The sequence below is a fragment of the Suncus etruscus genome, chromosome 4 (assembly GCF_024139225.1).
Source record: "Suncus etruscus isolate mSunEtr1 chromosome 4, mSunEtr1.pri.cur, whole genome shotgun sequence".
NCBI classification, from domain to species: domain Eukaryota; kingdom Metazoa; phylum Chordata; class Mammalia; order Eulipotyphla; family Soricidae; genus Suncus; species Suncus etruscus.
In genome coordinates this window covers 22,130,948-22,145,992 of record NC_064851.1, presented here as the reverse complement: position 1 = coordinate 22,145,992, position 15,045 = coordinate 22,130,948, and the positions used below count along the sequence as shown (strand labels likewise).

Below are 15,045 nucleotides of genomic sequence, written 5' to 3'. Positions count from 1 at the left end.
TATGTAGTAAGTGAAGTAACCTGTGTCCCAAGGTTCTATGATAAAGACAGAAGCCCCAATTTAAAAGATAAGAGATAAAAAATACAATTAAAAATAAAGCTGTGGCTAAAATCAAGTGCATCCTTGGAGCCTCCAGCCTCCTGCATCCTCATCCAGCCTCTCAGCTTCAGAGCATCCTGATTCCTGCTCTTCCAAATGGACCCCAAGTGTTCTTGCAGTACTGGCAGATCCTGCTCCTGCGTGGACCCCTTGCAAATACAGAAAAGGTGCTGCTCCTTCTGTCCTCCAGATTGCTCCAAGTGTGCCCAGGGCTGCACCTTCAAAGGGACATGGAACAAGTGTAGCTGCTGTGTCTGAACCTGGTGAGGTAGAGTCCAGTATCCCCCCAGGTGTGTATAGAGCAACATACAGACAGACCACTGCCTGCCCTGTGAGCCTGAACTTCTGGCTCTCATCTGTGTTCTGGGCAATGGGAACAAATAAAAGTTGTTGACTTTAAAAATAAATAAAATAAATAAAGATAGGTGTGGCAGCATTTGTTTTGTTATGTTTTGTTTTTGCATAGGCGCTGCAAAATATGGGGAAAATAGAAAGGAAAAACCTTTGACCTAAAAAATAGGGAGAACTTACACATGAAGCATCCTAGCGTAAGACCAGCTACAGCTCCAGGCAGTCTAAATTGTCTAACCCCAAAGTCTTTCTCTGTGGTCCCATTAAAAGTTCTTCATAATCATGGTTGTCACTGTCAGGTTTTTGTAGTTAGAGATCCTGGTTTTTGTACAGATCCTATGTCTAAGTCAGGATGGCACAGAACGTCTTCTGTTTTCATCTCACCAGTAGGTGGCAATGCAGAGAACTCTGTCCTGAAAGCAAGTTGTTGCTGTTACCAAGTCATCAAGGTGTCATATGAACCCATACTGGAGCAAGTTGGTGCCAGGGCAGCATGAGGGCCTTCCCTGGTAGAAGTCTGATTCCTGGTGCTGATGTAGAAAACTGTGCTGCTTCCAAAGATGGGACCTATGTCTTGGGATAATTATGGATTGAACATGTGCCTGGAGGTGGTGCTCGTGCATTTCTCACTGTGGAACTCCCCACAGTTGCGTGTCAAGACCTGTTCACACACCCAGTCTCAGTCCTCCCCTGATGGCAGTGCTTACATCTGTGTCACTGCAAGTGCACTGCTATGGTCTGAGAATGGGCTTACTGCAATGTTCACACATGTCTTGACATAGGTCACGCTTCTGCCCATGATGCTCACACCTTTTGAGCTGAGGCACTCACACCCCTTTGTGTGGTACTGGCACATGCCTGGCTGTGGTGCAGTGGGAAATAGCTTGTACTGTCAGAGCTCACAGATAACTGATAGCTGCCAGGCTCCAGCTTAGCAGTCTGGATTTTTCTTGGCATAGGTGGGTTGCTGGGGATGTGAACTCATGCTTGAGTGGCAAGTGTTTTAAACTCCTGTGCTACCATCTGGGCCTGAAATGCCAATGCCTTAATAAAGCATGGTAAGTAAAGCATTGCTTTCCAAAACCCTTTCCCTAAGGAAAAAGTGTTGGAAACCCCAACATCCTGGCCACATGCTCTTGAAATTTGAGCACAAAGGCAACTGAAGCTCAAGTTCCAGCACTCCCATAACTAACTTGTCAGTAGATTGAGCCTCGAGGTCTTAGAATGAGTGTCATGGGCTGGCTGTGCCATGCCAAGGCCTTGCACCATCCACTCTCAGGTGCAGGGCTTCTCAGTCTCAGCTTGTACTGGTATCTGGGACTGGGCCTCCCAACTCCTACACAAGTTAATGTGTTCTCTCTCTCTCTCTCTCTCCTCTCTCCCCCCAGACAGAGGGTGTAATGAAAGCTCCAAGTAGTTCAGAGGAGAAATGGGGAACAGCTCCCTAACACCTTCCCAGGATCTATCCTCTCCATGAGCCTTCCTCACTCTGAGTCCCTCTCCCCTTTAGCAGACCCCTCACAGAGCCCCTTGGTCCCCACTGAACCCCTAGTACTCCATCAAGATTTAAGAGGCCCTGCCAGCCACCACCTTCCTGGGCCTTACCCAAGTAACAGCTGCCACCTTCATGTCCAGTCCTTGCAACTTAAAAATTCCACTTGCCATCAATGGCAGCTGCAACGTTCCCAGCCTCCCACACTGTCCTAAAAACTGTGCCACCAACAGTCCAGCCTTGATCAGGTCACCCATGGCTATTTCCCAGCACATTATGACACACAGTGGCTGAAGACCCCACCTCAGGTCTAGAAATCATGAGGTTTCATGGGATGGAGGTGGGATTCTAGTATCAAGTCCTAAGTTAACTCTGGACCTGGAATTGTAGAGAAGGACCTTTTTTGTTTTGTTTTGTTTATTTTTGGGTCACACCCGGCAGTGCTCAGGGGTTCCTCCTGGCTTTAGGCTCAGAAATCGCTCCTGGCAGGCTCAGGGGACCATATGATATGCTGGGATACAAACCACTGTCTTTCTGCATGCAAGGCAAATGCCCTGCCTCCATGCTATCTCTCCGGCCCAAAGGATCTTTTCTTAAGCAACACCCTATCAAACCCTGTCTCCCATCCCAAATAACTACCTCTGATTCAACTCCCAACCTTGACCCAGAGCACCAGGAGTAATTCCTGAGCATAAAACTGAGTAACCCCTGAGCACTGCTGGGTGTGGACAAAAAATTTAGAAAATGTAAGAACTGGATGATGACAATATAACCAGATGTAACCGAACATAACAGAAACAGACATACACGTAGTATTTACCATAGGCCAAGTACTCCCTACAAGAGCCTTAATGAGGCAGGATCCTAAGGTTGAGTCACTAACACAAGGAGATACAACTAGAAAACTACAGCTCTGAGGTTTTCTCTTCTGTAGAAGCACAGACTGATCCTAGGCAAAACACACAACCTCCCACCTTCAGCAGCTAAAACCAGTAAGGGGACTCCATTACCTCAAGCTGTTGTTGTCAGGCTGCTGCTTCAGCAAGGAAATTCCCCTAAAGTCTATACTTGGGTGTTTCTTCCACAGAAGCCTGAAGCCTCTTGCCTAGATAATGCCTGTTTTTTTCTGCCACCATCTAGAGAACACAATTGCTGGCTTTCATCTGCCTCTGACCACAGTGAGCCTGTACACTTGTATCTGTTTCTGACTGTGAGTGTGCTGGGTTGTTTGTAAGTGGCTCCTCATACATTTGCTTTCACGCAGGTTTTCTCTGTCACAGCTGTGTGTGTGTCTGTGGACATGGAGGCACAGATGTCTGTCTGACTGCTTGGAAACCAGACTTAGATACATGACTTAGATGAGTTCTAAGACATTGGTGATCATATTCTCCGATGGTTAAGAGAGACCCATGGAGGTTGCCCAAGGTTTACAGAAGTAATAGTCTCCTGACTCCCCAAATGTGCAGCTCACAAGATCTGTTCCTTGCCTATATCATATCTCTGCTTTCATTTCAATTTCCAGGAACAGGGCACCCCTTGGTAAAACTGTGGACAAACTGCTCTAAGTTTTATTGGAGTGGGCAGAGAAGTATTGGACTAGTCTCATGTCATGAAAAGTTCTGAAAACCTGACTTTTCCTCTCAAAAATCACCAGACATGCACTCATGTTCTGTCTCTTTTTATTTTTCAAACAAAAACATTATTTTTTTTTTCATTTTTGGGGGGGCGCACCTGGCAACACTCAGGGGTTACTCCCAGCTCTGACTCAGAAATTACTCCTGGGCGGGAGAGATAGCACAGTGGTAAGACGTTTGCCTTGCAAGCAGCAGATCCAGGATGGACGATGGTTTAAATCCCGGCATCCCATATGGGCCCCTGTGCCTGCCAGGAGCAATTTCTGAGCACAGAGCCAGGATTAACCCCTGAGCACCACTGGGTGTGACCCCCCCCCCCAAAAAAAAAAGAAATCACTCCTGGCAGGTTCAGGGACCATATGGGATGCTGAAGATGAAACCCATGACTGTCCTGGGTCAGCCACATGCAAGGCAAATTACTGATATTTTTAACTATGAAAATAAGGTTTGAGGGCTAGAGAGATGTACAGGGGTTAAGGTGTTTATCTTACAGGCAAGGGATCATGGTTTGGTCCTTGGCATTTCATATGATTCCTCAAGCACTGCCAGGAATAAGCACCTGAGCACCAATTACTAGTAAATCCTAACCTCCCCAGTAGAAATATAAAAACACTAATTTGAAAAGCTAGATACACCCCAATGTTCATGACAGTGTTATTTGCAATAGCCAAGAGACACAAGCTATCTACGTGCTGGGTGATGAATGAGTGATAGACAGAAGGGGCTCATGCCAAACAGCAGAAGTTCAAAGAGAACTCTGAGAATACTGTGCCTGGGACCCACACCAAATGCCACAGCTCAGCTCTGCCTCCTGACCTTGACTTTAAGTCCTGGAACTCTGTGTCTTGAAAGGAGTCTGAAAAGGCAGCTGGCCTTATCTGCTCATTTCTGAGAACAGAAGAAGAGACCTAACAGGGAGATGACTTGACCTGACTTTAGGGAGGCATCTGGCAAAGCAGGCACCTGCTAGGGTCTGCCAAGGTCTCAACCTCCATCCACAGCCCAAGAAGCAGGTGCTGGAAGGTGACGGGGAGTAGCCTGAGTGGGAAAGGAATATTGGTTAGAGAGAGCTATGAAGACATAACTGGACACAATGTGCCCCAAATTCAAAGCACTGACTTCAAACCCTGACTCTATTGTGTGTTGTGACTTGGCAGGTCACCCAACATCTGAGCTAGTAGCTTTGTGTGGTTCGAGGAGTTTAATAGGTGCAAGTGGTATTGGGAAGAATGCCTGGCCCAAGTAGATAGCGAATAACTTGAGAACTAAAAAGAATGAGTTACAGTGAAAGAATAAAAAAATACCCCCAACAGAGTGCTCCCCATAAGAACACATGCAAATTTCCCACATTTGAGAATATTTGGTAATTCAAGTCACTGAGTTAGCCTCCTCCCACCTCTTTGCCTGCTCAAATTAAACAGTAACCCCCAAGGTCAGGGAAAGGGTCTTATCAGAACAGATTTGTCCCTAAGAAGTCAAGGCCCAGCCTTGACCAGCCCTCTCCCAATCTTCTACCTATAAATGTGCCCCTGCCCAGTGCATCGGTCACTCAGTCCCGAGCAACTGACAGCATGTTGGGCTTTGCCGTCCTCGCCACCCTCCTGGCCTTCGGTAAGCTGGGGCAAATAGGAGGAAACAAGAGCGGGAACAGGGCCCCTCTGTCCTCTAAGGCTCTGAGGAAGTAGGCTTGGGGACCAGTGTGGCCATGGACAACCTGTATCAGATGAGCTACTGTTGTTTCAGTGACTCTGCCTATATATCTGTGAAATAACTCAGGGAGAAAGGAGAGGCTGGGCAGAGAGGGTGATGGAAGAGAATGTGCCTAGGAGGCACAAGGCCCTCAATCCAATCCCTAGCACAACAATCCCCTGTAAGCACCACAGAGTACAGCCCCAAGTTCCACAGCCTAACCACTAACTCTGTCAGGTGTCCCCACTTGGAAAAATAGAGAGAAGCGAGGAGGATGAGAATTAGAGCTAAGCAGTAAAAAGTACAGAGCATGCTTGGTCCAGAGGCACAGGAGTGTCTTGTCTCTTCTGGGTCTATCCAGGGTATACAGGGATCTAACTCATCCTGTGTGAACTTCTCTTCCTGAAGGATTCTTGGTTTTCCCTGTCTCCTTTTGGGTCCCAGACTAGGTATTGAGGGACTTGACTTAACGTTATACATTTTCAGCAGGGCCCAAGCAATCTACTTCCCCTCTCTAAATCTCAATTCATTTGACAAAGAAGGGCACTTTGTCAAGGGTCCTCCAGTTAACAACAACAGTAATAATAATGGTTGTGCTTGCTTCTTGTGTGTTCACTAATGGCCAGGCACAGTGTGGTATCCATTGAGTGCAGGAGTCAATTTGATCCTTCAGAGGCAGGTGTGCTGATGGGCATTTCATAGGCGAGGGCACAGGGATGCAGAGAGCCTCAGGATCTTGCTCAAGATCACCTGACTGGCTGGCTGGGGAAGAGTCAGAATTTGAATTTGAGTCTGTCTCACTCAGAGCACATACTCTTGACCATGAAACACAGCTCACCAGCAGTGACTCTGAACTTTGGATGAAATATCTTCATACTGGCACATATGCATAGACACGCACACAAACACACACACATTATTATACTATAGCTTAAAAAGAGACAGTAGTGGGGCCAGAGCAATTGCACAGCAGGAAGGGCTTCTGCCTTGTGCATGGCTCATGTTAATTCGATCCTCAGCATCCTTTATGGTCCTCCGAACCTGTCAGAAGTAATTTCTGAGTGCAGAGCCAGGAGTAATTCTTGAGCACTGCTGGGTGTGGCCCCAAAACAAACAAAAAATAGAAGGAGAAGAAAAAAGAAAATAGTTCAAGGCTGGAGGCAATGATGGGAACAGGGGTTTTGCACACAGCTATCCTGGGTTCAATACCCAGTACCCCATATGATCCCCTAAACACTTCAGGAGTGATCCCTGAATGCAGAGTCCTGAGCATAGCCAGGTGTGGCCCCACAACAAAAATTTTTTGGGGGGTCACACCTAACAGTGCTCAGGGGTTACTCCTGGCTCTATGCTGCAAAATCGCTCCTGGCAGGTTCAGGGGACTATATGGGATGCCAGAATTCGAACCACCGACCTTCTTCATGAAAGGCAAATGCCTTACCTCCATGCTATCTCTTTGGCCCCTCCCACAACAATTTAATCAATTAATTTTTTTAAAGAGAGAGAAACAGTGGGACAAGGATTAACAAAATGGTCTTAGAGTGACAGTGGCATGTATGAGGTCCTGGCTTTAATCCCTAGCACAAAGCACTGAGAGAAGGGCACAAATGTATATGGTTTCTCCTATCCCTGCCAGCACCCTTGCTTCCATCATTACCAAGATTTCTTTCTGCACCAGGCCTTTCAGTAGACACTCCTCATGTGCACCATCTTTCTTCATTCTCAGCCCACATCTACCAGTTAATGCTTTTCTCCCTCAGAGAGAAAAAATTGGTAACCCAGAAATTGCCATGCACCTCCTGTCAGACAGTCAAATCCAATGCTGTGTTTGCTCAGGCCCCAAGTCTGGACTCTTGTCCACATGTCCTTCCCTCACTCCCAGATGATAGGTCCACACCCACTCACCCCTGTGCTTCCTCTCCTGTCTCCTCAGCCTCCAGCTGCGGGGTCCCCAGCTTCCTGCCCAACCTTGCCACCAGAGTGGTGGGAGGAGACAATGCCAGGCCCCACAGCTGGCCCTGGCAGGTGAGTGTTGGTTGCAAATTGGGGGGTGAAAGGGCAATATTAGAGTGGTGAGGGCCCTTGATCACTGACATGGAACTTGTGCGCCCCCCAGATCTCCCTCCAGTACCTCAAGGATGATACCTGGAGACACACCTGCGGAGGCACCTTGATCGCCAGTAACTTCGTTCTCACTGCTGCCCACTGCATCAGGTAAGCAGGGAGAGTCCCTACAAGCTGTTTTGACTCAGCTGTCCCCCAACCCAACTCCCCAACACACACACACACACACACACACACACACACACACACACACACACACACACACACACTCCAGGCTGAATGAGCTACATACAGCCTGTGACTCTGATTCCTTTCCTCATCCCACAAGCATGCTGGGCAGCAGCGTTGTGACAGTGCCTGGCTTCCTGCTTCACTCCTCACTCTCTTTTATTTAAAATGGAAGTGCAGGCCATCTTGCAAAAGCAAGACAAGGACTCAATGGGAAGTGAAGAAAAAGGGGCCAGGAAGAGGGTTAAAGTGCCCGGATTATAGCATCAGTGAGGTGGTCACAGGGGGTCCCTCTGAAATAGGTATTTCATCCAAGAGCCAATGGAGCAGAAGAAAGAGAAGAAATCTTCAGTGTGAGGCCAGAGAGATATTTACAGTGGGTAGGGTGCTTTCCTTGCATGCAGCCAACTCTGGTTCCATCACTGGCATCACATAAGGTCCTCTGAGCACCACCAGGAATGATCCCTAAGCACGTAGCCAAAAGTAGCTCCTAAATATCATTACATGTGACCCAAGCCCTCCTCTTCCCACCCCCCCAAAAATGATTTCTCATTGTGGGAATGGGTGCTGCAGGTGGGGAATGGTAGGTAAAATGGCCCTAAGAAGGGATCCTGCTTATCATGCTTGAGAAATAACAAGGAGGTAGGAGGACAGGAGACATGGAGAGGAGGTGAGAGAAGAAACAACTGATGTGAAACAGCATGATGTGAAACTGGATGGCGGCCTTGTCTGAGATGGACCCTGGGTTCAGTTCTCAGCATCACATGCCTACAACACCACCAGTAGTGTCCCTCAGAAAAAACTTTTAAATGGGATCACTTGGCTTTTCTTTTTTTTTGGGGGGGGGGTGGGAAACCTGGAGGTGCTCAGGGGTTACTCCTGGCTCTTCACTCAGAAATAACTCCTGGCAAGCTCAGGGGACCATATGGGATGCTGGGAATCAAACCCAGGTTGGCCGCATGTGAGGCAAACACCTTACCCACTATTCTATCACTCCAGCCCTCACTCAGTTTTTCTAGTGCAGGGGTGGCGAACACTCAGCTCACGAGTCGCATGCGGCTCCAGGCCAAAATGAATGCGGCTCTTTGCCTCTTATCATTGTTTTGTATACTGTGGCTCTTTGCCAAGTTTGGATTTTGTTCTGCTGCTTCTGAGGAGGGACCTCTGAGGAGAAATCTCTGAGCTCGGAGTCCCATCTTCCATCCCTCGGAAACAACTGCACAGGCCAGCGAGCGGGGGACCCGTGTGTCACATGTTGGGTCACATCTTGCCGTTAGTTCTTAGTGTGAAGGACGCAGCACACCCTCACCATCACTGCAGGATTTTGACCCTCACGCAAAATGGCAAAATGCAATATGTGTTTAATATATTCTTGTTAAAATTATATGCTTTTGTGTGAGTGTTTGTCAGTTTTGGCAGGTCACTGTGTGGTGTGGCTCTCTGACTCTCACAGTTTAAAATTTTGGCTCTTTGTGTCGAACTTGTTCACCACCCCTGTTCTAGTGATTTGAAGTAACAGGAGGGTGTAAGCAAGGAGTATTTTAGGTGGCACTATTCATATCAAAAGGAACAGCCAGGGACAGGATGACAGCTAGCTTCAGTGCAAGGACACTGCAGCTCCCGGAGATCCATCCATGAGTCAAATGAACTTGACTCCAAGTCCAGAGACTTTCCTGGGCTCTCATAGGAGATAGAAGTGGACATTCTTCCCTCCAAAGTACAATTCCCAGGACTGAAAAGATAGTACAGCAGGTAGAGTGTTTGCTTTGCATGCACCTAACCTGGGTTCAATCCCCCGAGTACAACCAAGAATGACCCCTGAACACAGTTCCAGAAGTAAACCCTGAGTACCATTGGATGTGGCTCAAAAACAAAACAAAACAAAGTACAATTCCCTGGAAGTCACAGGGAATAACTCCACACCCTCTACCTCTGTGCCTCACCTGATGGAGCAGGAAACCACCCTGACCTTCTGGTCTTTTTACTCTCTCAGCAAGGGCCGTACCTACCGTGTGGGCCTGGGAAAGAACAACCTGTTGGTGGAAGATGAGGCCGGCTCTGTGTTCATGGATGTGGATTCCATCACCGTGCACGAGAAGTGGAGCTCTTTCCTGGTGCGGTGAGTAGACCCTGACCTGGCTCTGGGGTAGTATAGTCAAAGAAGCTCTAAGATAAAGGGCCAATGCCAGCCCCACTTCATCCCTGGCAGCCTGAATGTTCAGCAGATGGCCAGTCCTGCAAAAAGTAGAGGGTCATAGATAGGACAGCAGGTAGGGCACTTGCCTTACATGCAGCTGACTAGGGTTTGATCCCCAATACAACCTGGAGTGATTCCTGAGTGCAGAATCAGAAGCAAACCCTAAAGATATCCCTGCCAGTTGTATCTCGTTCAAAAAAAATGCTAAGTAGAAATAGACATACAAACCTGCTGATCTACCATTAGTCAAAGTGCCCAGAAGATGTCCAGGGAATAAAGACCTTTAAGCCTCCTCAGGGTCTGCCCTGGAGTTCCTCAGTTAGAGGGAGAGACGAGGGATCACCTTTGGATGCCTACTGGATGGCTGCTTTGCAGCAATTTCTTCATAAGCATCTGTGATTAGCTCCTTAAAACAACCACAGATAGGGCCCGGAGAGATAGCACAGCGGTGTTTGCCTTGCAAGCAGCCGATCCAGGACCAAAGGTGGTTGGTTCGAATCCCGGTGTCCCATATGGTCCCCCGTGCCTGCCAGGAGCTATTTCTGAGCAGACAGCCAGGAGTAACCCCTGAGCACTGCCGGGTGTGGCCCAAAAACCAAAAAAAAAAAAAAAAAAAAAAACAACCACAGATAAGGGATTGGAGCAATAACACAAAGGGTAGGTAGGGCATTTGCCTTGCACTCAGCCAACCGGGGACTAACCCAGGGGGTTCGGTCCCCTGCATCCCATATGGTCTCCTAAGCCTGCCAGGAGTGATTTCTGAGTGCAGAGTCAGAAGTAACTCCTGAGTGCCCCAGGTATGGCCCACCCTCCACAAAATAATAATAATAATAATAATAATAATAATAATAATAATAATAATAATAATAATAATAATAATAATAATGATAATAAAAAATAACCATAGAGAAGGAATCCGGATTCAGAGTGATCAAGGAATATGTCTCAGGGCACACAGCTCAAGATATACCAAGACTAGCTTTCATTCCTATAGACTGAAAATATTAAGAATTACATCTGCTGGGCTAGGAGCTAGCTCAAAGGGTTGCATATGTTACAGGCCCAAATTCAATCCCTGGCACCCCCATGCACCTCTGGGCCGAGCAGTACCACATTACCTGATTAAGGACTGACAGCTGGGCTGAGCATTGCTGAGAGTGGTCCCTGGGCCCTCTGAGCACTAATAGGGAGTCCCTCAAAGTTAAAGTTATTTTTAATTATCTATGCAAATGTTCCTTTTTCATTGTTATAATTATTCGTTTGCTTTAGCTTATGTTCTCATCAGTCTGGAAGCTGCTGCATTGAGAGCCCTTTAGCCTCTCTGTCCTTTTGCTTTCATAACATGAGGATACTTGGGGGTGGAACAGGGATTCCAAGCAATCACTAGTCCCCTAACATCACTGCCAGCCAGATAGAATCCTGAGGATCCTGGTGTCCTCCCTACCTCCCCCAACTTTAGCATAATATTGGTCCTAGTGTGTGTTTGTGAGGTCAGAGATCTTCGCCTGCTCACCCATCCCTTTTGGCTTTCAGCAACGACATTGCTCTCATCAAGCTGGCAGATCATGTGGAGCTGAGCGACACCATCCAGGTGGCCTGCCTGCCAGAGGCCGATTCCGTGATGCCTCAGGACTACCCCTGCTACGTCACTGGCTGGGGCCGCCTGTGGAGTGAGTACCAGGCAACCAAGAACCATCAGGGCCTTCCTGAAGGAAGCTCCCCAAATCAGCACACCTCCATCTTTAACAACCACATATTTTTGTTTGCTTGCCTAAAGGAAAACAACTTTATAATTATCAGACAACTAATATAATTAATTAATATTCATAATTAACTAATTAATATTAGTCATGTGTACCATGACAGACACTAACCAGGGCAACCGATGGATATAGTAGAATGATATGCATATGGCTGGTGCTCAGGACCAAGCTCAATACATCCAAGGAGTTACTTAAGTGACTACTAAATAAACTGACTAAATCCCTACTTTTTGCAGGTAGGAAATTAGATTGTGTGATGTCACTTAAGCCCCAATAAATTCCAGATAAGTAAAAAAGATTTAAATGCTAGGGGGGTCATGGAACTGATTCAAAGGCTGGAGCACATGGCTTTGCCTGAGGGAGCCCTGGGTTCAATCAAACAGATGCCATACGGTCCCTGAGCACCACCAGGAGCAACCCAACCTCCAAAATAAAATCAATCATCATGAGTGAAGCTATGATAGGCTTAGAGGAAAACTGAGATCAGGTCTTGGAAATCCTGGGATGAAAAGAATTCTTTAATGTGTGGCCTTAAAGAGGAATACAAGGAAATGAATGAATGAACTAGCAAGTACAGAATCCAAATGGAAAACAAAGAATCCCACCAGCAATTGCTCCCAGGCTTCATGTACCTGCAATTTGCCTCTTGTCTATTCTCAAAGCACCCTCCACACAATGGTGGGGATGGTGGACCCAGTGTTGAGTCCATGTGTGGTTTCCACAGAGTCTACATCCCCACCAGCCCTGTGTAATACTCAAGGCCAGGGCCAGGACTGGGTTCCTGCCAACTCTCCAACAATTTCCACTCTCTCTGCAGCCAATGGACCCATCGCCGATGAGCTGCAGCAGGGCCTGCAGCCCGTGGTGGACTACTCTACCTGCACCCAGAAGGACTGGTGGGGCGCCATGGTCACCAACAAAATGGTTTGTGCCGGCGGTGATGGTGTCATCTCAGCCTGCAACGTGAGTGTCCAGGGTTCAGCCCTGTCTCAGCTCCCAGCACCCAAGTAAAAGGAGATACTCAGGAGAGCAAAGGGAAGATGGGGAGTGGGAGCAGCAGAGTGTGACACTAATCTGGGCCTTTAGAGACCATTGTTTCTATACCCTCTCTCCTCCTCCTCTGTGTCAGGAGCACAAAAGTCCAGCAGAAGTATCTGAGTTCAAGATCTACCCCACCACTTAGTAGCTGGTAGACTTTGACAGACTCTTAAACCTCTCTGAGCCTGTTTTTCCATTCATTCATAGACATACAATAAGCTTAGGGCTGTTGGGAGGATGAGGTGAGTTTAATCAACAAAGAAGGTTCAGGCCCCAGGAGATATCACAGCAGACAAGGTCTAGCACATGTCAGACCCAAATTGGATTCCTGGTACCATATTGTCCCTACTGCATCATGGGGTGGAGCACTGAAGGCCTCAACAATACCAAGGTAGCCTGGATAATCCTGGGCACCACAAGACTCAGCACTACCATATCCTCAGGTCTTGCACTGAACTGCTGGCCAGGTTTGCTGAGAGTCATCAAAGCGACCCAAGGGATCTTATGAGCATCATTTGAAAGTACCTTCCTCCCCCTTCAACAGAGTTTTCTTTGAAATCTACTCATTTACATAAGACCATCAACTCCTTCCCTGTAAGGAAAAGGCTTAGGACTTAGTAAGACTGACAGGGGACCAAAAACTATCTAGAATAACCAAAACGGTCCCGGTTCCAAACACTTGAGGCTCTTCCCACTCCACTTTCCTCACTTTCCTTGCTTTCTAACACCAGACCCTTTATGTTCATAAAGGGTTCATAAAGTTCATAAAGTCTTTGTTTTAGTTTTTTCTTGCTTGTTTTTGAGTTTTCGGGGGAGTTACACATGACAATCAGGGATTATTCCTGAGTTTGCACTCAGGAATCACTCCTGGAAGTGCTTGGGAAACTTCAGAGATACCAGGGATCAAACCATGGTCAGCCGAGTGCAAGGCAAGCACCTCACTAGCTGCACTTTCTGCAGTCCCAGCTTACAAAGTCTTAACATGGTGCTCCCAATACTTAAGAAAAACAATCTCATTCGCCCAAGATCACACATCAAACCAAAAGTGAGTCTGAAATCTCTGAGTCCACCCCCAACATTTCCAAACTACATCTGCTCTTTCTCCTTAGCATGGAGGAGAGGCTGAGGCTATATATTAAGTGGATGGGTACCAAGCTGAGAAGTCAACCCCTATCTCTCCCTGTGGCACCCTCCCCACAAGAATTTGGTGTCTGACACCCACCCCACTCTGTCTGGTGCAGGGAGACTCTGGTGGTCCTCTGAACTGCCAGTCTGAGAACGGCTCCTGGGAGGTGCGAGGCATCGTCAGTTTTGGCTCAGGCCTGGGTTGCAACACCCTCAAGAAACCCGCCGTCTACACCCGTGTGTCTGCCTACATTGACTGGATCAACGAGGTGGGTGCACTGCGTCCTACCCAGCCCGCGCCTAGTTTATTTGCTGGGGCTTTTGCTGGTTCACCCCTACAAGCTCACTCCTTCATGCCTTCCTGTCTTCATTCGTTCCCTCGCACCAGCCTTATGTGGTACCCAAATGGATGCTAAGAAGGAAGGGTCCTTGGGGGGGGGTCACATATGATGAGGAGGGCTGGAGGCTTTCATGTGGTGGGAGGATGTTTTCTGAACCCCATTTACACACGCCCTTATGCAGAGGGGGACGCGGAGACCTGGGTGGAAGTGAGACTGGCTTGTCAAGGCCTTGTGCCCATGCTAACCCTCTGCACAGAGCTTGGTGCTACCCCCGGAGTAGGCACAGTCTCAGAGTCCCTCACCTTGTTCTCTGTCCCTCCAGAAAATGCAGCAGTAAGTCCGAAGACACAGCTACACGGCCCTGCAATAGCAATAAACCTCCTTTCCCTCAAGTTGCAATCTGTGTGTCTCTGTGCATCCTCGTGGCTATGGGCTTCTGAGGGGCTGGCCACTCACTCCATACCAGGGCTGCAGAGATAGACCCTTCAGTAAGACCAGTGAGGCATGGAGGAAGAACTGAGGTATTTAGGATGAAGTTGCATCCCAGAAGGTCACCTGAGGTCTGAGAGGTAGGAAACAAAGATACATGAAACAGTGACCCCCCAATAGTTCACAAATCGTGAACATTCATGTCTTGGATCCCTCTCTTATTTTTATTTTATTATTTTATATTTTGGGATTTTGGGTCATATCTGGAGGTGCTCGTGGATCTCTCCTGACTTTGTGCTCAGGAAATACTCCTGGTTGGCTCAGGGCACCATATGGGATGCTGGAGATCGAACCCTGGTCAGCAGCATGCAAGGCAAATGCTCTATACCTGCTGTGCAATCTCTTCAGTTCCATTATTACTCAGATCTTATCCCTTCTTACTCCTGATAGCACAGATGACTCTGGTAGGTCCTCAGATACCACTACCACCCTGCAAAGAAAAGGGTCTCCTGAGGGCAACTCCCCAGCTCACAGAACTGGCCACAGAACTATGTTCCTACAGAAGGATACTTAGAGGCATCCCTGTACAAACAGA

At 47.8% G+C, this 15,045-nt stretch overlaps 1 protein-coding gene across 1 annotated transcript; it reads left to right on the top strand.

The window, feature by feature from the left end:
• The first annotated feature begins 5,147 nt into the window (after nucleotides 1-5,147).
• On the top strand, nucleotides 5,148-14,501 carry CTRC (chymotrypsin C). The gene is made up of 8 exons (XM_049772534.1): nucleotides 5,148-5,187; nucleotides 7,199-7,290; nucleotides 7,382-7,479; nucleotides 9,551-9,676; nucleotides 11,288-11,424; nucleotides 12,335-12,480; nucleotides 13,797-13,983; nucleotides 14,344-14,501. Exons 1-8 carry the CDS (start codon nucleotides 5,148-5,150, stop codon nucleotides 14,499-14,501), a joined length of 984 nt encoding a protein of 327 aa, XP_049628491.1.
• The last annotated feature ends 544 nt before the right edge of the window (nucleotides 14,502-15,045 follow it).

Bases quoted from the DNA above. Each gene is read 5' to 3' on its own strand.
- CTRC (XM_049772534.1), top strand. From the start codon at position 5,148: ATGTTGGGCTTTGCCGTCCTCGCCACCCTCCTGGCCTTCG. The intron at 5,188-7,198 runs GTAAGCTGGGGC...CTGTCTCCTCAG, and splicing joins CGCCACCCTCCTGGCCTTCG to CCTCCAGCTGCGGGGTCCCC. The intron at 13,984-14,343 runs GTTTATTTGCTG...CTGTCCCTCCAG, and splicing joins TCCTACCCAGCCCGCGCCTA to AAAATGCAGCAGTAAGTCCG.